The following is a 27,173-nucleotide window of genomic DNA, read 5'->3' as shown; positions in this document are numbered from 1 at the left end:
ACTCGCATTTCTTGTGAACAATGTCAATTTCCAGTTAATATATGGGGGTCGCTACATAGACCAATCAGAGCGCGCGCTTTACTTTGGTTATGTTATAAAACAAATTTAAGAAGAAAGGTAGGATAAAGAGCAAGGATAATTTAAATAGAGATCCTGGTCTTAGGATTCCTATTTTGATCTGGAAGTTGACAAACTGGTTGCGGTGATTGGAAAATTGGCATTGCTGGATTACTTGCTTTTTCTCAACTGCAGTGTCAAGTTCTCTCAGAGAAGTCAGGGAATAGTGTGTTCTTCGTTTCTCTAAAAATGAATGGTGTTGGCTTTGAGAGAATACATTTAAGAACAAGTTTGTCGACAGAGGAATTTAAAACTACCAGCTTTTATCCTTTATTTTGCATCGGATGCTTATTTTTTTTCCCGCGAGATTCTAAAAATAGTCTACCTTATCAAGTACAAAAAGTCAGCTTAAATATTTTCAAGCTGTGCTAGCTAATGAATGATAGAGGTAAATATCTCGTAATACAAATTGTTTTAAGCAAAAGTACATTGTCTTACAGAGCCATTTAATACCTGCATTATATCTTCTGTATACTTCCAGCAACGACACAGCCCTTAATAACTTGAACCTACTCACTGTTTGGGTCATGTTCTCAAAAACGTTTTGTAGGTAATTCTCTAATGCTAAAAAATTGAGAAACACTTGGTAAATTGCGAGAAAATATTAGTGAAAAAATACTACACGGCTGTGTGCAATGAACTGCATCGGTGAAAAAAAAAACACTGATAGGTTGATAAAACGATTGGTATGAATTATCACAATAAAGAGGATGGATTGACATTAGATTGTAAAATAATGAACTTGCGACTTAGAAGTAGGTGAATTATCTTGTTTGAGTAGTTTAGAAGCAACTGTTCGTGAGGTCTAAAGGCCTAAACGGCCATCTGCCTCTTTGAATATGAAGGTGACAAATTTAGCCCTTAATGACAACGTGTGCTGTCTAAGAGTTAGTTCCTGTTTTCTATACCATGGGAAGAGTTGGAAAATATCTAACAAAAAGGGAGTTACGGGTTTCAAATCCAGAAAAACTTTCATCATCAGTCAAGAGAAATCCTTTGTAGGGTAATGTTGTGCAGTGGTAGCCATCCGTGTACCAACGTCACTTCACGGTTGTGGAAGCATCGGAGAATGCGCCGTTCACTCAACAAGCCAATATAAATTTGCGCAATACTCAATAACCAAATAAGAAGCTTAGACAACGGTATTAAGACGTATTTACCTTAGAAAACTTGCAGTGTGCCAAAAATTTTAAAAAGTGCCACAAAAGTTTAGAAACTTCACTACTAATTATTCCTGTGCTTAAAACTAATCTAACTCATCCAACATGCGTGTTGCTTTTCAACGTAACTAGTGTTTTAGAGCTATTAAGTTACTTGTCTGAAAACGTTCGTGAAATAGCGGACACACGTAGCTGTCTCGTTTTAACGGGTCTGTACTTGAGCAGGCATTGCACCAGCTTGAGCTTGTCCTTGAGGTGGGGGATGCAGAGTTGAAGGCGGAGGGTAGCTTGGGTAAGTTGGAGGAGGCTGGTTGTAGCCCGGTGGAGGCTGGCTGTAACCTGGAGGTGGTTGGTTGTAATCGACTGGCGGAGGAGCTTGTACATGCTGCGTCATCGTCGTTTGAGTTGAGACGAAAGGTTGATAAGGCTGTTGGGTGACGACCACAGTACCGGGTGTACGATAGCGGTAGTACGGGCAACAAGCACAGCAGCAACAGGATGCAATGGAAATGATGATGGCGAAAAAGATTATTGTAGCGACAACTGCACCTGCGATAGACCCGCCGTTCCAACCACATGAATCCTTGCATTTGTGATCACAACATTCTTCGCCCGTACCGCATTGAGAGCTGAACGAGCAATAGTAACAAGTTTCTCTACAGACGCCATCTGAACAACAGGTTTCAGATCCCCAAAAGCAATCGCTCGTGGAACTGCAGTAGGTAGCACTTCCCACGCTAAAGAGACAGAAGAAAAGGACGCAAGAAAACTCTTTCAACGCCATGATGATCGACACGGAAATTCACTGGCGGCAAATAACGAGACTAATTGATAATATGCATGCAAACTGAAATTTTCAATTCAGCATGCTCATTGGCTTAGAACGCATTAATTAAGCTTAGACAGTGTAGAAAGTTGACATTGATTGCAGAGAGTTGACATTAGAATTGATTGATGGCAGAGGAGTGAAAGGACAACAGAACAAAATGGCGGATTGGTTATGAGCAAGTCAGAGGGTCTCTAGGGAACAATGGCTCTTGCGCCTAAAGGCTAAGAATTTGGTCAATTTACGGTTAACGGTTAATTTCTTTGTATTCTTTTTGACCAAAAAATTATGGTAAACTTTCATTACGACTGATGATTAAAATTTACCAATTTTTACGGGATACTCCGGTGACAGGTTCGCAAGTAAATTTTGCATTAGATATTTCGAACCTTTTCTCTCGTTCTTGTAAAGCGGCAAAAGTTTCGTCTAACCATAGTTTGTCTACTAACTATGGTCTAACCCATTCATTGAGCATTTGCCGTTGGGGTTGTTTGCTAAAAACTAAACTGACGAGATGTTTCGAGACCGCCCAACCAGGTAGAAACATGTGTATGCGGTTGCTCTTGGCTTTCAATCAACCTGATGATGTCTTTGTCGCGTTCGCTTTTCTCTGACGAAACTTGACGAAACAGACATCAATCAGAGAATACCGAGCAGTTTAAGTACCGATTTTGTTTTGCCATAATTTAACATTTTGCAGATGCAGATAAAGACACAGAAAGAGGTTTTGCTAAACAGCGCCAAAGTTGAGTTGGCAGCGGATTTGACGATTGCAGTTTTGCTTGCGAGAAATAATATGCAAGGAGAACTAAAAAGTTTTCAATCCTATCCATTGAGTTCGCATGATGTAATTGCCATAATCTTAATCGATCCGGATGTGTTGGCGTTGGTATGACGTTGGTATGACGTTGATAAAGCATGTGAATACCAAAATAAACTTTGCAATTCAAATAGAAACGTTTCAGTTACTCTGAATTCAACCTTCTGGGTGTTCGTGAAATATATATAATCCTTACTGCTGATATAATCATTCCAAAAAATTACGTGCCTCTTTTTTTTTTTTTTTTTTTTTTTTCGTTGCCAGCATAGTTAATAGAGGCGACTGGTTATGAAGGCCGGCATACATGAAAGGGCCGGCCTATTGTTCGGTTCCTGAGGTTGAAACGGCCTATTAACTATGTTCCCACGCCCCCGATAGTGACACAAAATCATAGCGGAAATTGTTAATTTTTTAGCGAAAAGCAAAACTAGACAAAGTTAACGATCACTTTCTCTAAATTTATGGTTAGATTTACGATATATATTTATTACTCTATCTAGAAGTCGCAAAATACTTAGGGAAAGTGAAAAATAAACCATGTAAATCGGGCTTCGAAGTCGTCGAACTTGAAAGAAACCTTGACTGGCATTGACCGCTCGGCCAAAACACAGTCCTCACTTCAAGCGGCCTCGTCGTTTAAAATATGCGTATGTACAGGTTGATCTGGAAAGCCTGGGATCTAATGAACATTTTTACCCCAAATTCGTACGTGTTAGAGCGAAAAAATATATGTAGATCGGCGTTTGGAAAGTACTTCTTCGCAGATGTTGGCGATGTTGCGCAATGCCTGGGCTCTTCTTGTAATTTGCATTACGTTTGTGTTGTTTTGTGCAGTAGGGGCCGTACCAAACGACGAAGAAAAGAAGGAAAACGGCTATGGTGGGAATCACAGCCACAAAGAATATCCATCATTTAATTTCAGGCCCAAATAAACAAGTAATCTTTGAATCTATAAATTCCAAATTTGTTATAAATTTATGAAATTGCGCCCTATTTCATGTTCAGCAATTGATAAATTTTCTACATGTTTGTTGGCAGTAAACTTCTGTACGAATTGTACAAATCTTTACAACAAGAGGCTGACCGTGATGAAGAACTCGATCCAGAGGAAAGCTTAGGCAAACGAAACTCCGTTTTAAGGATACTTATACAAAAAGTCGGACAGGAGTGCGGAATCCCTAGTGCAATAATAAATCATAGGCTGATCCAAGAATTCAAAACAAAGATCTGGCGAGTAAATCAAGCACTAGCCAAAGCCAAAACTATGGGAGGCAATGGGGTGAAAAAACTCTTTTCTAAGTGGACAAAGGGTAAATTTTCAACTTGGTATTGTAAGATATATTATTATGAAATGAACTGTGTTATGCTCCAAAAAGAAAACAATAAATTGAGGAGACAGAAAAGAAAGCTTGAAGGAGATCTTACAGAGGAAATGTGCAAGAGGGCCAAAATTGAGCAGAAAATAAAGGAAGCTGTTGCTAAAAACAAAGAAATTACTGGCAAATTTCAAAAGAAACTTAAAGGCCTTGTCCAGAAATTAATGAAACCACAAAAAGATAAGAAATCAAGGGGTCCTGCCAAAAGTAAAACATTTGTAGACTATAGCAAAAGGCATCAAACTAGAGTTCGAAAGCAAATGGTCACAGACTGTGAAACCACTTTCATTTCTTGGACTTCATAATTCTGTTGCCACTAAAAGTTGAAATTTTCCATTAGAACACTCAAGAGTAAGAGACTCTCACATTGGTTGATAACAATAACATTCAAAACTCATCTCGAGCCGAGACACTCACTGATGAGGAGATTGATGACATAAATTTACTACTGTACATAAAGGAAAGATTTAGTATATCAAATGAAGCATACCATGAACTTTCTATGATTTGCAAGGAACTACCTCGGTCATGGAAAGTCAAGGAGAGATAAAGGCTTTAAATAGTAAATGGAATCTGTCAAGTACTCCCAATGATACTTGTGGGATTCAGCAGAGCATCAAGGAATGACTAGAAGTAAGGTTGCAGACTCTTCTGAAAAATAGTCCTTCTAACGCTGCTTTCAAAGAAAATCATAATATTCGAGTTAAACTTTCTGTGGATGGTACCAATATTGGCAGACGACTACATGTCATCAATGTAAAAATGACTTGCAAGTCACTTTTAGTCTGGCTTTCTACAAAAGTATCGCCGACATAAACAAACTATTTCACAGGCTTTTTTTCATGCAGCCAAAATCTTACAGTTAAAGGAATGACATAACAAAAGTCTCCATTTACATTTTTAATTCTCCCAAACCGCCTACTACCAAGCAGATCGCGTAAATGAGAGTTATCGTCAACACTATGTACTTCCCATCCTCTTCACTTTTTTACAAATCCAATATTTTTTAAATATGTTTTATAGATATCCATGTCAATCTGCATCTCAGTCTGAACCTCTGGTGACTCCCTTTTGGTTGAAAATAGACTAAACTTTAATTCCCGGCCGAGACGGTTGTATAAAGCTGAAGCCCTGTCAGACAAGGAATTTTCACTTGGTATGAATCGTGGTACCAAGCGACCAAGACTACTTTTTTCTCTGTCAACTAAGTCATCTCCATCTCTCTATTCATCAAAATTACTTGAATATCCAATAAAGTGAATTTTCACTTTATTTTCTATTTTGTCTCGGTCAACAATCTGCAAAGAAAATATTATAAATAAATAAGGGTTAAACTTGGTATTCGTAAAAGAGTGATCGATACATATAGTAGAGCGAGTATAACGTGTGATAGGTAGAAAAAACCAACCAACTACATTTCATCCCTACAGACCTGTTTCGTGGTTGCCCACTCATCAGGGGATTTTAATGACAGAATAACGCAGTAACATTGCTTATATACTATACTAATTAACATGATTGATTTGGTGCGAAAAGTGTCAAGTCAGTTGTTGCGTAGGAGGGCTTTGTTTCTGTGTCGACAGGAAGAGACGAGTTCTGGACACTTACAGACAACACCATCGGCTATTCCATCACCTGGCGCATTCTATCTTCACGCCTGCCCTACAACAGCTCAAGCAAACGATGCAACCTATGCCTTAAAGAGAAATTCCTGATCATCTGCCGGCCCGACCTATCTACACTCAACAAACGCAACCAACTCGTCTCTTCCTGCCGACACAGAAACAAAGCCCTCCTACGCAACAACTGACTTGACAATTTTCGCACCAAATCAATTATGTTAATTAGTATAGTATATAAGCAATGGTACTGCGTTGTTCCGTCATTAAAATATCCTGATGAGTGGGCAACCACGAAACAGGTCTGTAGGGATGAAATATAATTGATTGATTTTTTTCTGCTTATCACACGTTATACTCGCTCTACTATATGTATCAAGCACTGTTTTACGTGTACCAAGTTTAACCCTTCTATATAATTATATATAAATCCTTATTGATCCTCCTGGCGCGGTACACCTTTGTTGTCCTGAGAGTTCTACTAACGACATTAAAATGTTACCATATGATGGGAAAGGTTGGAAAGCTGAGGTGAACTTTAAGGCAGAAGTCTGAACAGCCCTTTTTTATTGTTTCAGTTTTATTCGTGTTGTTTGTTTTGTTCTGTTCTAAATGTATTAAAATGAACTCGATTTGATGACGTTTTCAGGCTTCATTAGAAGTCAGTAAACGCAAATGTATTTTGGTTAGCACTGCTAGTGCTTGATTCGAGCCTTTCTGAACGCCATTACAAAGTTGTATTAGCTCAGTTCTTATGAAGGGAAGTTTACGGTATCGCCCTTAAGCACTTCAAATTCGTGGTCATAGGCTCCAGTAAAACGCTGCAATGTTACGGGATCTCTTCGTCTCATTCACGCTCATTTTGGAGATCAATTGCAAGCCTTCCCTGTTGGTTTTTTTTCTGTCTCGGCATACTGATAATTCTTATTCAAACTTCCTAACAAGTGCTGATAGGATTGTGTCCAGTCTTATCAGTGTCCTTGTCATGGTTGAATAACAAAATGAAACTAATTATTTCGGTGCGATTTCGAATCATTTATAGTATCCTATAGTCTGCATTATTTTAGGAGTTACACCGTAGTTAGGAAAAAAACGCCTTCGAGTTAGAAATGTGTCACTAGGATCAAGGAAGCTCGGAAGGTGGAGAAGCCCATCTAAGATTTAAAATTTTCAGCCAAATTTACGGCCAAAGTGCGTGAAATTGGAAAGCCAGCCGGCCACCCGGCTAAGTGCAGGACCTAGTATAAACTGCAGTACTTTAAGTACCTCCCATTATTCCTCATAAATCCTAAGAAAACTTTTCTAAGGATTCACGAGAGACAACGAGGGGTACTTGCAGTTCGCGCGGTTTCGTTCCTGTCATAGTACAAACTGAAAGAAGATTATAAAGTGTACCAAGCTATGTGTTTGCCACATTCTATCGAAAATTGTCACAGCATGAAAATGTAGATTTACGCCAAATTAAAGTTGCGTAAATCTGCGTAAAGATGGTTAACAAACTTTACATCAACTTTACATTGTTGGTAAAGGTCTGTAAAGGAAGATTTACGCAACACGACGTACAGCCCAGGTAAAGCTAGCGTAAAATCGGTGGGTCCAATTTACGCTTATTTACTCAAAACGTAAAGTTGGCGTAAACTCGCACTTTACTCAACTAAATGTAAAGTAGTTGTAAAGTTTGCGTAAAGTTGATGGGTCAAATTTATGCTTATTTACCAGGGATGTAAAGGTGATGTAATGCACACTTTACTAACCGAACGTTTAAATACGCTTTTGTAAAGGTAACATTAAGATGGTCAGAATCATGCATGCTCCTTTACGCCGTTTACCTAAAGTTTGTGTAAAGGCACACTTTGTGTAAAGGAACGTTAAGATGTCAGAACTTATCTCTGTACCCTCTTACCCTCAGCAGCCTTGCACACCAGCGGGGAAAGGTATAAATAAATGTAAGACTCTTTTCTCTGAAAGAAATATTTATTTGGACTGCCCACAGGGCCAACTTCTTTACCAATTGGATATTTGACAATTAGTCCTCAAAATCGAGTCGAGTAGAAGAAGTTAAAGATAATCTAAAAAACTAATGATTCCTCGCGAACATTGCATGGTAGGATTAAGCGGCATATTAAGTAATAATTATCTAGACAACCCTGAATGTTGAGAGCCAAAGATACATTCTCTCGGAGAAACACTCTTGCCTACAAAAGTATATACAAGATTTACTTGCCAGTGGGATACTTATGATAATCTACTGGTTTGAAATGAGCTGATGGCCCAGTAACGAAGAACCAATCAGAGCCCAAAATTGCTCATATCTAGAGGCTGTCAATGGAACAACAGAAAGGAGAGTGTTTTTCTTGCTCTCATTATAAAGGGTTGTTTATATAACAATCAAAAAAGTAATTACAATTACAACTCAGAGCCTATAAAGCAATCCTATGTTTCAATTAACCTTACAGTCTGAAAATGCCTCCTTGCCTCAAGCCTTCTTTAAAGTATTTGTTCCTAAAAGCTAAATGTGAAACTATTTTGTCATTGATTTCGTTTAATTTCTAAACCTGAACACAGCCAACAGTTTTATGAGATTGCTGGCATTGTTGTAGAGAATATGCAAACTTTCAAGGCTATATTATTAACAAGGCCTTACATGTATCTGTTTTCTCTCTATTTTTGGGTTTATACTTCATGCAAACTGATGTAACTGATTAGCATCGCTAATCAATAGCTGCAATGTTTTTCTCTTAAAGTACATTGGGTGACCAAAATGTAGGTACTGTAGGTCCTGCCAAGACACCATCTTGGTCAGACAAAACAAATTGTGGTCAGATATCACCGAAAAAGGTTGAAAACTATATTTTCTTAAATTATCAAGCTATAACTTCCTTGCTTTGGTTTGCATTTTTATCACTGGTACCTATAATTATTATTTTAACAGTAAAATGTATCATTTCACTGTTATGAGGGTCTGTGTTATCACTGTTCCACCATAGCACTAATTGAGTGGAAACCAAATTCAAACACTACAATTTTATTTTGTTTACCCAAATATGAGTTTGATTACAAAAAATGACAGGCAAAAGAAAATGAGTACAACAATAATAAATAAAGGAAGCTAGGCAAATAAAGGAGACCATAACAAATTCTTACAGAAATTCCACCAGATTAATAAAATACATAGTGTTGAGGCCTATGCTCAACGCCCTCATTTGGACAGCGGTTTCTCACCCGACATCCGGGCATACAACAAAAAAAAAACACGGCTCCTTTTTTTCCACGTGCATGTGCTCGAGCTATTTTGTATCTTTCGAAGCTGTTTAATTTTACCTTTGTCCGCCTCCGGATCCTTTACCAAACGTCGATAATCGCCGTTAACTGATTGTTTTCAGAATAAAACGGGGATTTCTACAAAGATTCTGACCCTCGTCACGTTCTTATCGACTTTGGGATAGGCTTCGACAGGAACGCCTATTCATGGTCTTATTCGATTAGCTTTGTTTTCGCCGTCTCGATAGCAATTATCGCGCCGTTCACTAATTAACCATTGAGATTCGCTTGCATGCACAAGGTCAACTTGGCTAGATAACCTTCACCTTCACAAGCGACAACCTCCGTCGAAAACACCACAATTATTCAGCGAATCGCTAAAATTCGATACGTTCCACCTTCGTTAATTCACATGTTAGCAAATTAGAAGTTCCTTCCTTGTGAAATGGAAAACAACGATGTCAACAAACGCGAGTCGCGACCCTCCACACTGTTAAATTCCGAAGATGTCAGGCGGGAGAAAGCGTTATCCCTGCAGCGCTCTCGTGCTGGTCACCTTGGCTCTCTTACTAAAGTTCAGAACGAAATTGAAACATTGTTACAGGACGAAGACCCGTCGAATGTGACCTTAGTAAAGGAAAGGTTCGACCATTACGAAACGCTGTGGAAGAACTTCGTTTTGTCACACAATAAATTTATGGATGTCGCTGAACCAGGCGAAAGAACAGAAAATGCTGAACGTTTCGACATTTTAGCTGAGCAAAGGACAAGCCTTTCTACAACTGTTGAAAACTTTATTTGCAACGCAGCAACCAAGTTCAATGAGTGGGTAATGGAGGATTTGCAGAAACCGACTGGTTTAAGGCATCAGGGATTCGCGAGCTCACGTAGTCACCGATCATCGCGACGCTCAAGCAGCACTTACAGCTCGAAAGCACAAGCCCGCAGATTAGAGGCGGAAAAGGCTCAACTGGCTCTTGCGTTTGTGGAACAAGAGAGACAACGGAGAATTGAAGAAGAAATGAGGATGTTAGAGCTGAAAAGAAAACAACGTGAACTTGCCCGGATGCGAGAAGCCGAGGAAGAGGAACTAAAGGCCATCATTAGGCTGGAATCCCTAAAGACCGAGGCAGACCTCAAGCTCGCCGAAGCAAGAAAGGCAGCTGCCATTACGGACTTAGAAGCCAAACTTACGGAAGAAATGGAAGGGGGAGTTTCAGACAACGAGTCATCGTTAGTGGAGTCAACATCTTTCGAGCGTGCGCCACCCTTGTCTGGCAGCATTTTTAATCCTCCGTTGGTTTCTGTCACGCATTCTGTACCACCAGTGACACCCGATGTATCGGCCATGCCTGCACACCTCCCTGGTGTTTCATCCACAACCTTGGCGAGTGATCTGAGTCCACTGGTATTAAGTGGCCATGCTTCTTTCGTGCAGCCCAATCCGTCTACATCCGTAGTGCAGAGTTCATTGATGTCAGCTTCCACCAAAGTTTCAATCATGCCCTTGAATAAACCCGAGACCAGTGTTCCGTCCACAGCCGCTGTCAGCGGTCTCAGCCCACCTGTGATGAACAATCTCACTCCGCCGACACTGCTCTATCAGCCTCCACCCATTACCAAACTACCAGTGACGACTGTGAACACCTCTCAGAGTGGTGCTTCATCTGTTACTGTCAGTGGTCCGAGCGTGCCCGTGACAAGCAGCCTTTCTCCTTGGGCAACGCCCTTTCAGCCTCCATTGGGCACCTCAGGTGTGAATGCAACGCCCATGCCTTCTGTTCAGGGAGAAGTTCTTGCCATGGTTGCTACAGCCATGAAAGAGATTTCAACCACTCAACAAAAGCTTGCATACAACCAAAACCTCCCACCTATTCAGTTTCAGAAATTTGGTGGCATCCCTGCAGAGTTTCCCTTGTTTAAGCAACGCTTTGAGCGCATTGTGATGTCACGAGAAGATATGGATGATAGCAGCAAAATGACTCGTCTAGTGCAGTTCTTAGATGGGGACGCCAAACAGGCAGTAGCAGGCCTTGAGACATCCAAAGATGGACTCCATCAAGCACTGCAAATCCTCGAACAACGGTATGGACGACCGTGTGTGATTGTTAACTCTGTCATCAACAGTCTGGTAAAGGGTCCTCCCATATCTGTCAGCGACAAGATCAACCTTCGGAAATTTGCTGATACTGCTACAAGAGCCCTTGCAACGCTAACGTCCATGAACTGTCTGTCGCAAGTCAACCAAGGTAACATTGTTTACATGACAGAACGGCTACCAAAGCCACTTCAGGACAAGTTTGCCACACTGGCCTGTGACTTGGAAACAAAGGGCCAACATTTCCCAACTCTCACGGATTTTGTTGGTTTTGTGAACAAGCATGCAAACATTGCTAACCACCCAGTCAGTGGCAAACCCCAGCAGTTCAACTACAATAACAACTCCAAGAACAAACGGCTGCCACCAAATGAGAAAATGGACACTCCTAAATACACAATGAATATCAACGATGGTGGGAGGCCGCCACCTAAGACGCCTCCAAAGAGAGGCAGAGACAAAACAAATAGCTGTCGCCACTGTGGTCAAGCACATCCACTCTACCGATGTGAAGCATTTAAGGCGAAGACGCCAAAGGAAAGGATGTCCTTCGTTACTACGAAGAGGCTGTGCCCTAACTGCCTCAAGGGTACCTAACACTCAACAGATACCTGCCCCAGCAGGTTCAGATGTCGAGTTGAAGGATGTGGTGCCTTCCACCACTCGCTCCTTCATCAAACACAGGCTCAGCAGACACCTGGAAATTCTACTTCGGAGGACCAAGCTTCAGGAGTCAATGCCACAACCTCAACGCCTGTCTGTGCCACTGCAGGGTCAGGGGATTCAGAAACAGTCCTCTTACAGGTCGTACCGGTGCGAGTAATTGGCAGTAATGGGTTGGCTGTTACCACTTACGCAATGCTAGACTCCGGATCTGAAGTCACTCTCGTGGACCCATCATTGGTCAGCTCCCTAGGACTCTGTGGCCGACCTGACCATTTACTCCTCTCAACTGTGAGCAGTTGCAATGAGCTTCAAAGGGGAGAAAGGGTTAATCTTGCAGTTGAGTCTCTCATTGACGAACAGCCACAACAGCTTCAGCTTAAGGAAGTGTGGTCTGGGAAAGAGCTCAACATCCCGTTGCGCCACCAGCGCATAGCCATAAGCAAAGAAAGATGGCCGCATCTTCAAGATGTTCCTTTTCCGGAAGTTGAAAGGCAGAAGATCTCACTCATCATAGGGACAAATATTCCTGAAGTGTTTGTTCCCCTGGAGGTTCGTCATGGAGGACCAAATGACCCCATCGCGATCCGTTCGTGCCTTGGCTTTGCTGTCCTCGGTAGATCAGGTGAAAGAACGACACAACAGTGCCACAATGTTTACCACATCCATACCTCCGCCAATGACATTTCCCTCCACCATCAAGTTGAACTCTTCTGGGAGTCGGAGTCTCTTGGCACTACCAAACCTTACAAGTCCATGTCAGTTGAAGACAGGTATGCCGAACGGGTTATTAACAGCACGATTTCAAAGTCAAATGACCATTACTGCATGGGACTCCTTTGGAGACGTGATCCACCTGACCTTCCCTTCAACCGCGCAATGGCTGAAATACGTCTCCGTCACCTGGGGCGACGCCTTGAGAAGGATGAAGTCCTGCATGAGAAGTACCGTTCAGTTATCGATGGTTACATTGCCAAAGGCCATGCTCGTAAGCTCACTAAAGAACATGCTGAACAAAGAAGTAACAAGACCTGGTACCTTCCCCACCATCCTGTTACTAGCCCCAACAAACCAGGCAAGATCCGTGTAGTGTTCGACGCAGCGGCAAAGTTTCAAGGCACTTCGTTGAATGATGAACTCCTACAAGGTCCAGATTATATCAACAACCTAGCAGGTGTTCTTATGCGGTTTCGACAGGAGGAGGTTGTTCTCATTGCAGACATAGAACAGATGTTCCACCAAGTTCGGGTACCTGCTGAAGACTGCGATGCCCTTCGGTTCCTGTGGTGGACTGGAAATCTCAGTGATGAACCCGAGGAGTACCAGATGCAGGTCCACATATTTGGTGCCACATCCTCCCCTTGTTGCTCCAATAAAGCTTTGCGACAAACTGCTGACGATAATGAGGACAAGTATGGCAGCGAAGTTGCAGAAACCGTCCGTCGTAACTTTTATGTCGACGACCTCCTTAAGTCTATTCAGACAACTGATCAAGCAATCACCCTTGCCTTTAAATTGGTTGCCATGCTGAAAGAGGGCGGCTTTCACCTGACCAAGTTTTTGAGCAACAGAAGAGAGGTTCTGTCTGCGCTTCCTTCCCAAGAAAGAGCCAATCCAACTCTTAACCTTGAGTTGGACAGATTACCAATCAATCGTACCTTGGGTCTTCACTGGGATGCTGAGAGGGACGTATTCTGCTTCAAGACAGTGACTTCCACCAAACCTGCCACGAAGCGTGGAATTCTCTCCACCATAAGCTCGCTGTTCGACCCTCTCGGATTCCTGTCACCATTTGTGCTCCCAGTCAAAGTGCTTATTCAAGATCTCTGGAAAGAGAAGGTTGGATGGGACGAAGAAATCCAAGACCACCATTTGAAAGTTTGGCGACGCTGGACACATTCTCTTCCACAGCTTGAGGAGATCCAGTTACCTCGCTGCTACAGGAACTTAAGTATGCCGAGCAATTGCACAGTTCAACTCCACATGTTCAGCGATGCAAGTGAGTATGCCTACTCAACCTCTGCATACTTAAGACTGAGTGACAACCATGGTGACCAAACACACTGCTCCTTTGTCTTCGGTAAATGCCGTAATGCACCCCTCAGGAGACCAACCATCCCACGCCTCGAGCTCATGGCGAGCCTGATGGCAGTCCGAACCAGCAACCTCATTAGGGCTGAGCTTGATTTTCCCATCGACTGCATTGTTTTCTGGACCGACTCACTAACAGTGCTCCAGTATATCAAGAACAAAACGAGAAGATTCCATCGCTTCGTTGCCACCAGATTAGAGGAAATCCATGAGCATACTACACCCGATCAGTGGCATCATGTCCCAGGAACCCTGAATCCAGCGGATGATGGATCTCGAGGCATGCCTATAGAAGCCCTTCACCCTGGATGCCGCTGGTGGACTGGACCCAAATTCTTATGGCAAACAGAGGAACATTGGCCTCACCGCAAAGTGGGTGACATCCTGGAGAATGACAGGGAAGTAATCACTCCGAGAACCAATCAGAGTATAACAGCTACAGCTGTTTCCTCCTTGGATGAATTGTTGAGGAAGTTTTCCTCATGGCCTAAGCTGGTCAGGACTGTGGCATTGATCATGCGTTTTCTTCAATTTGTCAGGTCCAAATGCAGTGTACCAGCCATATCTAACCATGGCGGGATCAGATTAACAGAGATGCTCACCGCTTCAAAGGCCATCATAAAAAGGGTCCAACGGCAGTATTTCCAAGGAGAGCTGGAAGCCTTGGAGTCTGGTAAACCTGTGAAGAAAGACAGTAAGTTAAGTACACTTAGTCCAATCCTCGTCAATGGTACAATATGCGTTGGAGGCCGGCTACGACATGCACCAGTAGCCTTTCAAGCCATCCATCCATTGGTGATCCCAAGCGAGCATCCCATTGCTACACTGCTTGTTCGACATCACCATGAGATCTTTGGACATGCAGGTCGGGAACATGTGCTATCTACACTGCGTCAGAAATTCTGGATTCTCAACGCCCGCGCATTGACCCGACGTATACTACGCTCCTGCATAGCCTGCCGCAAACGACATGAAGGTGTCATGAAACAGATGATGGGAGACCTACCGAAGCCCAGACTCACACCTCATGAGCCACCCTTTACCTACACGGGGGTGGACTTCTTCGGTCCCTTCCACGTCAAGAGGGGTCGTAGCTCTGAGAAAGTTTATGGATGCATCTTCGTCTGTCTCACCTGCAGGGCTATCCACATTGAGGATGTTGGATCCTTAGAGTCAGACGCCTTCATCCAAGCCCTGCGACGCTTTATTAACATTCGTGGGGCCGTCAAGGAAGTCTGGAGTGACAATGGTACCAATTTCACTGGTGGTGAAAAGGAAATTAGAGATGCCATTCAAGACCTGGACCACAACATCATTCAGAGATCCCTGCATGAGAAAGATGTCGAATGGCATTGCCAACCCTTGACAAAGTGGCATTTCCACCCCCCAACCGCCAGCCATATGTCCGGGGTGTGGGAGCGACTCATCAGGAGTGTCCGTGGTACCATGAAGGCCATCCTAGGTCACCCTCATGCCTTCATTACCAGGGAGACCCTCAGAACTGTCTTTGCTGAGACAGTCGGAATACTCAACAGTCGGCCTTTATGCCCAAGCAGCGACGACCCTGATGACTGCGAACCCATTACTCCCAGTCATCTCCTACAACAACGAAAAGGGATGTCTTTGCCGCCAGGAGATTTCCAAGACAGAGACCTGTATTCCCGCAGGCAATGGCGAAGGGGCCAAATTCTCTCAAACCACTTCTGGGTTAGATGGCTGCGTGAATACTTACCCCTGCTTCAGGAGCGCAAGAAGTGGATTCTCAAACGGCGCAACTTGGCAGTCAACGACCTGGTCCTTGTTGTAACAGAGAATACCCCTCGTGGTCACTGGTTGCTAGGTCGAGTTACAAAGGTGTTTCCTGGCAAGGATGGCCTGGTTCGTACAGCCGAGATCAAGACCAAGAATTCGACGCTGCTGCGTCCAATCTCAAAGTTGTGTCTTCTGGAGGAGTCAAATTAGCAACGAACATTTAGTGTCTGCCTTTTTTAACGCTGAGCTTTTTACGAACTGTTAGGATCCGAGTAGCCTTGTTGAACGTGCTCTTAAGTTTAGCTAGTTCAAAGGGGGGAGCATGTTGAGGCCTATGCTCAACGCCCTCATTTGGACAGCGGTTTCTCACCCGACATCCGGGCATACAACAAAAAAAAAACACGGCTCCTTTTTTTCCACGTGCATGTGCTCGAGCTATTTTGTATCTTTCGAAGCTGTTTAATTTTACCTTTGTCCGCCTCCGGATCCTTTACCAAACGTCGATAATCGCCGTTAACTGATTGTTTTCAGAATAAAACGGGGATTTCTACAAAGATTCTGACCCTCGTCACGTTCTTATCGACTTTGGGATAGGCTTCGACAGGAACGCCTATTCACATAGAAATAAATAATTATCTTCACATTAAGAGGGGACATTTTGTGTATTCTGAGCTTGTGTAGAGCTTGTACAGCTTGTGTATAATTTGTGAACTGTATTTAATTTGTTGAGAAATTTTACTGTAATGACTCTCAAAAAATTTGAAGAAAAATAAGCAACTCACTGCTTTTTCACAGGCATTATCAAATGCTACCTATCAGGTAGCTAATGTCGTTGCATGACTTACAAAACCCTTGAGTTAATAAGATCGTCCCAGCACAGAGTAAGATTTAGTAATTTACTCAAGGCAGATTTTCTTCATCCTTACTGTAAAATGCATTACGAAAAAAAAAATTTCCCAGACATCATGTCCAACCACAATTGAGAATTTGTTGGACACAAGCAAATTTTGGTCACCCAATGTCCAAATGTTATTTGCAGCCCTGGTATTACATGAGCAATTAATTAGCAGTGAAGAGATACAAGTGCACATGAGAAGATTAACAAACACACAATAATCATGAAAGCAAATACTGCACATAAGAAGAGGCATGTTTTACATTTCTATTGTTCACTATTGTTATAACTGACAAAAACCAGACCATGCATCATGTTCTGCATGAGATAATTAAAAATTCAGGTTTTTTCAGTTCTTGTCATTTCTGCACAAAAGCTACTTGCTGAAGACTCAGTGTTCTCCCCACATGTGCATGCAACAACTTAATGGGAGATTATACGTTTAGCCCAGATACTCAAGTTAGCTTGCACTCCGAGGAGACTGTAACAACAATCGCAAGCTTTGCCTCGCTTGTGTTTAGAATAATAATATTACAAAACTGAGGTATTACAAGACTTACATGTACAATGTAAGAGTTTACACCAGTGATTACAAATTAGCTTTGTTACAGAAGTGTGTGCCTTACATGTTTGAGTTAAATTCAAAATAACAATATAGGTATAACATTGGAAGTCTACCTCATCAGACTTATTTCCCTCCTTATAGTCATTCATTGCACTGAGAAAGTCTATGTCATCACCCAAATTGAATGAATCCTCACAATCATCAACTTGGGTAGAACCTGTTAAACAAAAGTAATAAAACATCTCCAAATTTTGTAGAAACCTAAGTCCGGTGACATTACAACCCCTTGCCATTTGCTTTAAATCCTTTTTCATTTCAACCCAACACATTCCCATTTGCCTTTTCCAATTTACCTGACAGAAAAAAAATATGTGCACACAGCAACAATAAGCAAGAAGACTAGGTGGGAATACTGTTGTAATCTTTCAAAATCTATTTTGCTTACTGTTAGGTCAGGAGTCCTATTGTTTCATGTACATCAACTGCCTAGCAGCCAATGTTGACATATAGCTTAGAAAACCATGACCAAGTTTCATTACACGAAACGTGACTCTTCAGTCTATGGCTTATTAAGAACTGTGCGCTCCCTTCCTCTGGTCAGGTCAATTTGTTAGCCTGGCATTCTGCATGGGCTTTGAAATGTGTCCATGGCAGATCCCAGCAGCAACATTATCACTAATTCTGGATGGCTAGTTTTCTTCGTTTCAGAGCTTTGTAGTGTACGCTATGGAGATGAATTTAGGGGGTACTAAACCCTGTGCTGGGATTACGTGGAGCAACTGGGGCAGCTAGCATGCTTATGTTTTTTTTTTCTTCACTTAGAGCAGTCGTCAGTCTAGTATTTACTTTCTTAGTATCTTGTTATGTTTTATGACCAGTCTTGAATAGTTATAAGCCGCTACATACCTCGATTAAATGTAGCTGTCTCAAGATCCTCGTCACCTGAAGAATCAGATAGGTCCGGTTCTCCGTGGAACTCAGGATCATACTTTCCTCTCTTTGCTTCTTGTTCAACATTTTCAGCGTCATCTTTTATAGTCGTCCAACGTTCACTGTGCACATTACAATGGGCTTTACGATGTTTCCAGAAAGCTGCTCTCGATAAGTATTCATTGCAATGGCCACGCCATAGTCTAGATTGTTTTCTCAAGCGAGACTGACTCCTCGAAGACATCTTGCAAATCGTGAACTACCGAAATTTTGTCATTTGCGCCGAACCAATACAACAAACAGGACAACACTGCGCATGTCAACATTCTTTTTGACCGAGAAGATACTGGGTTAGAGTAAACTACTTCAGCCAATCACCTACCGTTTTTGTGGAAGAAAGCCAATCAGTACATCTCGTCTACTGGCGCGAACAGGGCGGGCCCTTTTGTCGGCGTGATTAAAGGCCATTTCATTGTGATGTTTCCGGTTGTGAGCGTTCTTTTTTCAGTTCATTTATCCTTTTAGCTTCGTGATCGTTAACGTTCTTCATCCGCAAAATGGAAGATCAATACATTGTTTTGCTAGAGAGGGTTATCGCTGAAAACGTGCGTCTTCGAGAGGACCTGGAAGCGCGCGACAACGAGCAGAAATGCATCCTCGCAGAACTCGGTGCAAAAATAGAGAGCTCTTCAAATTCAGGACAAGAGCGAGAAAGCAGGAAAAGAAAAAGGAAGACCCCTGTCCCTCAGCAGTGTCGTGTAAGTATATTTTTATCTTGGTTTCCTGTTAACCATGATCGCTTAGTTTGTTCTGTTCAAAAATTCGGCCTGTTCATAAATTTCGTGCCCTCCATGATCCGTGAGGTAGTAGATGACCACGTGCTCAGTATGACCCACAGGCAGTCCAAGCTCACTACTAGAAATGCAGACGTGACTCTTGGTTTGAGTGGTGTAGTGTTACAAACGGTTATTTATAAAGGTTTGTATGAGATGTAATCGGTTTGCCTTAAAAGAGAGAAAAATGTCAAGTGTATTACTGCTTTCTTTTAGCAGTGGAACACCAAAGTAGCGCTAACTCGCCGAAAACTCTTCAAAATGGCCTGAGACGCTGGTAATCAACAAAGAATACAACAAGGCAATAAGGTAAGTCAATTTTATTTCAAAACATGACATTTTTTCGCGCTTTTAAGGCAAACCGATTACATCCCATACAAACCTTTATAAATAACCGTTTGTAAAACCATAGTTAGTAGAGGGGACTGGTTAGGAAACGCGGCAAACTTCAGTCGGATAGGTTATTGTTCGATTTTATCGAGGTCACGTGACAATGACCCTGCACACATAAATCCAAAATGGTACCGCGGGCTTGTTTCGACAGTCACGTAGCGTTTAAGTTTTTGGATTTTCTCCGTGATCGAGCGACATCTTACCTTCAGAATATAGCTAAAAACATTAATCAAGTCAGTGGACATAATGCCAGGTGAAAATTGTTTTGTGTTTGGCTGTGGAACGTGTAGGAGAGGCAAAGGAATTGGAACCTGGAAGCTACCGGCGCCGCGAAACGCAGAATACAAGAAGTGGCGAGAAGACTGGCTGAAAATAAATAAGTTACTCTATGTTAGATACTTTAACCATATAGCCTTTATACTCATTTTTGTCCATAAAATAACCATTAATGTGCAATATTTAATATGTTTATTTAATATGTTGCAGGTTGTAGCTACCAAATTAATCTTTTGTAATAAATTACTTATTGACAAACTGTTGCAGGCTCTTAATTCTAACTATATCTGCCTTTCTTGTTCTTTGCTGGCTCTACAAATTTCCTTTCGTAGTGTTTTTGTTTTCATTTGTTTACATTGAAACTTGTGTTTCTGTATAACATCTTTGGCCAGTGAAAAACACCGTACAGTAACATATAAATGAATAATGCTGTCCAAAACATCTTCTGCAATGCTGTTATCTACCACTATGTCTGAGTCCAACAACATAGTGTTTTATGCTGAGACCAATTGAACATCACAAGCTGATTTGGATTCTATCTTAGCATTGTCAATCTTCAGCTGGAGACTTCCTGAGGTCAGAATCCTAAAATTATGTTCTATTCTCTTAAAAATTGTTTGAGCTTGTTTAGAAATAACCCAAAGTCCACCTCGGTTTAAAGATGAAATTAGTTTTTGACTCCCTGCAACATGCAAATCTTCTGCTTTACCAGCTTTCAGTATTGAAGCTGTTTGTTCGGTATGTGCTGTGGGATTATATACATTGTTCACCTTACTATAAAGCTTGTGCAGAAAATATCCTCCAATATGTTGTAACCCTGCCATTTCTCTATCACACAGTTTAGTACGGATATTGGGATTTGGTGATTCATCTTTCTGTTTGCTGTGAGCTATCAAACAATCAGCCACTTTGGTACTAAGCAATGTTGCCGCATTACTTGACAACCCCACAAAAATCTTTGTTGAATTGAGGCCTATTCTTGAAGAAACTTCGAGTAGAATTGTTCTGCATTTCCAGTTTTAACCTAACGCATATACATGGATTCTACTTCTGAGAAGCCCATATATTATTCATCCCAGTTCGTATATCTTCGTAGCTCTTCTTTTATGCTTTGAGGGTAGATTTTTCTTGCAATTATTTTATCTCGTGCTTTGATTGATAACGCTTCGAAGTCTTCAGCAGTGAATTTGGCTTCTTGAGTCGGTTGATTTCCCCGCGCTTGTTCCTCCTTATGCTTTATTGTCTTATGTCTTTTTAATCCAGCTTAGTCTTGCATTTATTTTGACACAACTAGCAGACAATTCCCTCTTCGTATTGAACCTAAAAATCGAAAGACTTTCAGTAAAAAAATATGTTGTTGTACTACGACCGATGCCGTTGCTAAGGGCATCAATAACTACAAAGTTTTTGGGCGAAAATAACGTTCTAAAGGCTTCTAAAAGACTTACAGAGTCAGCTGCTTCGACAAAGTGCCCTTGTATTCTTCCTCGTTCTCCAAAGTTTCCAATATGGCATCAAAATCGTCGCCGAAGAAAAATAAGTTGTTCATGTCTTTCATGTTGTTTTGGTTCTGTGCAGGGTCATTGATCACGTGACGTTCAAGCGAAGCTCAGGGGACAGACAATAGGCCGGCCCTTTGAAGTTTGCCGCGTTTCCTAACCAGTCCCCTCTACTAACTATGGTAAAACTATACCACTCAAACCAAGAGTCACCTCTGCATTTCTAGCAGTGAGCTTTGGCCGCCTGTGTATGGTGAAGATATTTAAGGAATTTGATGCAATCTGTTGTAAAAAAAAACTTGTGCCATCTGTGGTGTGAAGACGTTTCCCGACATTGCCTGGTCTCAATGAGAGAGTGGTGGTGTTTATTTATTTACTTTTTTTTTGGGGGGGGGGGGGGATGATTTACCTAGTAAGTAAATAAGTGTATTACTTCACCAGAAGTTGCTCCCAACTTCGCAGAATATAACACATTTGTTGTTTGTATATTTGATATACCATACAGTTTATCATTTTCATGTAATTGTGTGTTTTGACCACAAAGTCATGGACAGTTCTCAATTCGAGAGCAGGGGGGTGAGAGCTTTCATTTCCTCCCAATGTCCTCTTTGCAGCCAACAAAGCATACTTTAGCTACATGTACTGTCTGGGAGTTCCTGTTTTTGGAAAAGTGCTAGATCACTTCAGGATACCAACATCAGCATTTTGCCTCTTTCATGTTTCTTTTCTTGCAATGCTTCAGGTGTCTATCATTCCAAAGGTGATGGACTTGCAATAATTATCTGCTAGCTGTTTTCAATGCTGATGCCACAACAAGGCATAATCTTTGATTGGGGAGGTCAACAAATTTTGCCATGAACATGTACTTGGTGCATGATCATGTGCGTGTCAAAGTTTCAAATTAGATCACTCTAATTGCACATCTACACGTACACTGTAAATTGTATGAGAAACTGGAATGGAAATACATGAAGAGCTGCACATTTACCATAGATCCATTTTTAATTTGTTTTTGTTTGTTTTGCCAGGTATCTGAGGTAATTACCACTAATTTTACTGCTTTGTGTTCTTTCTATCTGATGGTTATAGCAAGACTTCGGAAACATGTACAAAGTCCTTATGCAGAATGAAGCTTTTGAGGGCTTTAAGTTGGATGAGTGGTAAAGGCTGTTTCTTTGATAGTAGAGTTATTTCCTGGTTCCCTGTTGTTTGTTGGTTTGTTTGTTTGTACGATTTTTTCTGTATGTTTGTTTGTTTGTTTTACACAGTGAGAAATTGAATTTTAGCAAATGTACATGTAGGACAACACAATTTCCATATGGCACATTACAGGAAAGATAGTGACACGTCCCCTGCTATACATAAATATTGCATGTTTGCTCCACAATCCCTGTGGGTGTAAAGGGGCATTGTCATGAGGATTTTGCTGTTTTAGGTCAATTCTGTGCTGAAATCATTACTTTAAGGCTTTACTGATAAACAAAATGCTTCTGTAAAGCTATGATGAAGATATAAAATGCATTTTATCAGAGAAGGCTAACCATAATAAATTTCTTGAGGGTTTTTTGAAGATATAGCATCAAAGTTTGAAAAAATTGGTCGATTTTTTCAAGTGTCAATCAATTTCCATCCTTGTCATCCATAGTGATAGGTGACAGGAAACAGTTTCAGAACCTTCAATAGTCTTTAATAACCAAACCAGACTTAGTTTTGGAATGCAATTGATGGAAAGGCACCTTCTAGCTTTTTATATAGTTGCCAAATAGCGTGACAATGTCCTTTTAAAAGCCCAGAAATTAAAGAGCATGTTTAAATGTTTTACCTAGTGCAAAGTCTTGTGGGGAAATAAATATTTTTACTACAAGTATTAGACAAGGACACTACACTGTAGGAAACTAGGGCACTAAGATCAAGCAATGCACATATTGTGTATGTATTTGGCTCAGTTGCTAGAGCATAAAAGCAATGTACAGAAAGTTGTGCACTGGACTCCAGTTGGAATATCAGATTTTTCTTTGCTTTGCAGTCCATGCTTGTGACAAACTGAGTATAATTTTAAATAATGGATGCACATTAAATTTTTGGCCATGCAAAAAGTTCCTCTTGACCAAACTTAACATTGAATTTCTTTTATATTGTTTTTTTTTGTAAAAAACTTTTGATAGCTCTAAATCAGAAACCAATGAAGAAGTCACAAAAACAGTTATGGATGCAATTGTGGCTGATCACATGGGAACTGAAAAGTGTCCCTGGTCTGTAGCTGAGATGAAAGGTATGAGCAACGAATAAGAGTTATTTGCAGGATTACAAAGAGGGCTTTTAAAGTCTGCCCTTTGACCAGAATTGGCCCACACATCCAGAGATTGTACATTCTGCTTTCAGTATTTTATTGTGGGTTACTGGTATATTGGTTATTCTCCAGCCTCCATTTGGCATGGAAATATGCTCAGATACTTGTTCGCAGACATCTGTTCCAAGAAGTGAACAGTTTTCCAAGAGCATACAGCGTAGCTTGAGGAAAACTCTGAACTTTGTGGTACAAATAATGTCCAAGGACATATATCTGATCATTTTTTCATGCCAAATGGAGGTTGTTGAGTTTATTACCCTTTTTTAATATTTCTGCATTTTACATGTGCAGTATCAATCAAATATTTCCCAAGTTTCACTGCACATGGAATATTCAGTCACATGACACATTTACATTTAAACCAATCACACATCAGCAAAAACATTTGATGGATTATTAAAACAATTATTACTATTGAGTGAATGAAAATTTTAATTCTCCCATTACACTGTACTGATGGTGTAACATTTTCTCCTAAGGTGCTGGTGCCACATATTTGAAAAGTCTACATGATGCTTCAATGAGAGCAAAAAAGGGAAGCAAGAGGCTCACAAGAATCTCTGTCGGAAGCAGGGGAGAGTGAGAGATGTAAGTTTCTGTTGTAATATGCCGTAATTACCTTTTCAGTACAATCTCTGTAAACTTATGAATGTTAGGCTAACACCGGTATCTCCTGTTATTAGGCATTTCTTGAGTTTTAAACATGGCTCAAAATTAACTCTGGCAAGGTTGCAAAATGTGAGTTATTTCTAGTTAGAGAATGTCTGCAAGTAAAATTTTTGCCTTTCAAAACTGTAACTCCTGAGAATTTGTGGACATTAATATCTATTAACAAGCTATTCTTAGATACATGTATATGATACATATAATACTATTTTATAAATTGAGTTGGATTTGTCAATTGTCAGGTGGCTCAAAACAGTTTCCAGCCCTTAGATTTGGATGGGTTATTATGACCACTCTCCATCACTTGATGCTACAATCATGGTACATGTATAAGAATACTGCCTAATCATTGGTGACCACATTGTTATTTTTGTGACACAATAAGTTACCATAGCAACCTCCTAAAAAACACCCTTAATTTGATAAGCATGATAAGATGCAACTTTTGACAAATTTAAAAGAAATTCTGTGGACAGGGTTCACAGCCACCACAAATTTGTTTGAAAATTTAAGGTTCCTGTGAACCCGACTTTAATTGTAGCATCAAGTGATAAAGAATGTTTATAGAAACCCATCAAAATCTAAGTGTCCGAAACTGCATTGAGCCATCTTTAATGATCACACATGCAAATATTTTTATTAGCTTAGTAATCTTATAGCGGTAATCAACTAGTAAAAGATTAAAATCTCAATGATTTGGCTCTCTGTTAGATGAATATTATCTACTTTTGTTGATTTTTGAGCTTTTTCTTTGATTGCTTAGAAAATCCAGAGGAGACTTCAAACCCAAAAGACCATGCCTTGGTCAGGGGGGAAGAAAGCTTTGGTGGAGCAGACTGTTGGAAGTTCCCAATACACCAGCTCTGACGAGTCAGACTTTTCAGATGATGAAAATGGACAACCCAAACTTTCTGGGTATCTTGTCAAAAAATTGCCTTGGGAAAGGTCAGCATTGACAAAAGTAAAAAAAGCTCTTGGTGATGCGCATATTAAAAGCCTAAATGTGCGAGCAAGAGTGAACATGGTGGCAAGGCGATTTCATTCAATGCCATGTACAAAGCCCCGACCTATTGATGGTCTGGAATGGGCAGTGAGGCCTCAAGACCCAGCAACATTTACTAGCCCTCCAACACCTACAATATCATCTCACAATACCCCCGTCCTCAGCTACCCTCCAACACCTAGAACTCCATCCCACAGCAACCGACTCTTAGGAACAGGAAGGTCATCTGACACCTCAGCAAAGAGGGAAAAAGTGCCAAAATCAAAGAAAGACACTGTGCGTAGGCCCTTAAAAAGAGCTGCCACTTCTCCAGAGTACTAAGTTTATTGAACATTAATGGCATTGACTACAACGAGCACCCTTGAGTTTATTCTGGGAGAACCCCAAAGTTGCAAAGATTGGTCAATTTCAGGAAGACAGCAGTACACCAGTTTCAATATTTATGAGTAAATGGCTCACATAGTTTTGTTTGAAGTGCACAAGTTTATCTTTTTAAGGTTACAGTTAAGAAATATTTGAAAAGAAAGCTCACTAATCAAAAAAGGACAGTGCGCATAGGCGACTTTGCAGTGAGTTGACACTTGCCATGTTTACTAAGTTTATTTAATTAATATTAAATTATTACGGAAATTGTACTTTGTCATTTTTAGTGATACTGTTAAGAAATGTTAGAAAAGAAAGCCCGAAATCCAAAAAAGAACAGAACCTGTAGGCCACTACAGCGACTTAGATGAGAGCGATTAAAACAATAATTATTGTAGTATCTGTCAATTGAAATGAGAAAACGGTTTATAATTTTTGTTTCCCTCTGTTCTATTTTGAAGATACTGGAAGAAGGGTTATGACTTTTATACATAGATGTATATAGATATTTTTAAGATATTTTTTTGACATGACAAGAGGTTCACAATTTCGTCTTTTTAATATAATATTACAGTATTTAGTAACCCAGAAGCTCTTGCGAGCAGATTTCTTAAAAAAATAAATCATTTTGAAGAAGTAACATGTGTCGCTTTAATAAGCATAACATTGGGATTAAACTGTCTTTACGCCAGGTGTAAAATTAGCGTAAGGAAGTACCGTGTCTTTACTGTCGCTTTACACGCACCTTTAAGCGTAAAGTTGACATTACACTACCTTTACGCTGAATTTAAAGGCGGCTTAAAGAGTCTCATTACAGCAACTTTACATATACGTAAAGGTAGCGTAAAGCTTGCCTTTATGTAACGTAAATGTAACGTAAAGTTGTGTAAATGAGAACTTTACGCTAGCTTTACTCCAAGTTTAAAGGCGGCTTAAAGAAGTCTCATTACACCAACTTTACACATATGCATAAAGGTTGCGTAAAGCTTGCCTTTATGCATATGTGCCTTTACGTAGTGTAAAGGTAGCGTAAAGTTTCGTAAATGAGAACTTTACGCTAGCTTTAAGTCGCCATTACGCCAACTTAAATTTGATTGTTCGTGCTGTGTGTATTAAAAGTAAGGATTGTCTTCATTTCACGGACTTAAATGAAAGCCTTTCTCCTTTAAGTTGTAAAACTTAGTTTGGTATTTAACGAGCTTTATCAACGTCATATCACAATGCCATATCGACGTCATGTCAAGGTCAACAAATCCGTGATTATGGTGATTGCATCACACGCACGCCATGAATAGGATTGCAAAACTTTGCAATTTTCGTTATATTTTACTTTTCTTTATTTTATACGATATAATCTGCCATCGTCAAACCAGCTTTTCCTCACAATCAACCCAATTTGAGCCCTGTTTAGGAAACCCTTTTTGTGTGTCTCTACCTATTTTAGGCAACTTCTGGGTTTCAAAAAGCCCTACTTGAATTTTAATTGAAGATGGTGTCTGCATCTGCAAAATGATAAATATGACAACTACAATCAAAACATAATTACTTTGTGTGCGCTTATTGATGCCTGTTTAATCAGATTTCATCTTGGAGAAGCGAACGCGAGAAAGCATTGAC

The 27,173-nt window shown here is 40.7% G+C and overlaps 3 protein-coding genes, 1 long non-coding RNA gene and 2 pseudogenes across 5 annotated transcripts; 2 read left to right on the top strand and 4 right to left on the bottom strand.

Moving 5' to 3' along the window:
* Window positions 1-363: 363 nt before the first annotated feature.
* Window positions 364-2,275, bottom strand: LOC111347037 (uncharacterized). The gene has a single exon (XM_022954295.2). The coding sequence runs from the start codon at window positions 2,059-2,061 to the stop codon at window positions 1,480-1,482; it is 582 nt and encodes a 193-aa protein (XP_022810030.2). The 5' UTR covers window positions 2,062-2,275; the 3' UTR covers window positions 364-1,479.
* Window positions 2,276-4,332: 2,057 nt separating this feature from the next.
* On the bottom strand, window positions 4,333-5,919 carry LOC148720405 (uncharacterized; annotated as a pseudogene).
* Window positions 5,920-12,135: 6,216 nt separating this feature from the next.
* On the top strand, window positions 12,136-15,993 carry LOC148720404 (uncharacterized). Its single transcript, XM_088737621.1, has one exon. The coding sequence runs from the start codon at window positions 12,136-12,138 to the stop codon at window positions 15,991-15,993; it is 3,858 nt and encodes a 1,285-aa protein (XP_088593747.1).
* A 922-nt stretch (window positions 15,994-16,915) lies between these two features.
* On the bottom strand, window positions 16,916-18,417 carry LOC148720403 (uncharacterized). Its single transcript, XM_088739325.1, has 2 exons — window positions 18,150-18,417; window positions 16,916-17,460 (listed from the first exon to the last, which is right to left on the bottom strand). The coding sequence occupies exons 1-2, from the start codon at window positions 18,415-18,417 to the stop codon at window positions 17,210-17,212; spliced, it is 519 nt and encodes a 172-aa protein (XP_088595451.1). The 3' UTR covers window positions 16,916-17,209.
* Window positions 18,418-18,730: 313 nt separating this feature from the next.
* Window positions 18,731-26,196, top strand: LOC148720401 (uncharacterized; annotated as a pseudogene). Its single transcript, XR_015993383.1, has 5 exons — window positions 18,731-18,931; window positions 22,264-22,334; window positions 23,340-23,446; window positions 24,004-24,112; window positions 24,954-26,196. The product of XR_015993383.1 is annotated as an uncharacterized LOC148720401 (transcript).
* On the bottom strand, window positions 19,854-21,356 carry LOC148720402 (uncharacterized). Its single transcript, XR_015993385.1, has 2 exons — window positions 21,124-21,356; window positions 19,854-20,995 (listed from the first exon to the last, which is right to left on the bottom strand). It is a non-coding gene; the product is annotated as an uncharacterized LOC148720402 (long non-coding RNA).
* Window positions 26,197-27,173: the final 977 nt, after the last annotated feature.

Source organism: Stylophora pistillata, chromosome 11 (genome assembly GCF_964205215.1).
Source record: "Stylophora pistillata chromosome 11, jaStyPist1.2, whole genome shotgun sequence".
In the NCBI taxonomy this organism is placed as follows: Eukaryota; Metazoa; Cnidaria; class Anthozoa; order Scleractinia; family Pocilloporidae; genus Stylophora; species Stylophora pistillata.
The sequence above is the reverse complement of the archived record's forward strand: the minus strand, read 5'-3'. Positions and strand labels throughout refer to the sequence as shown.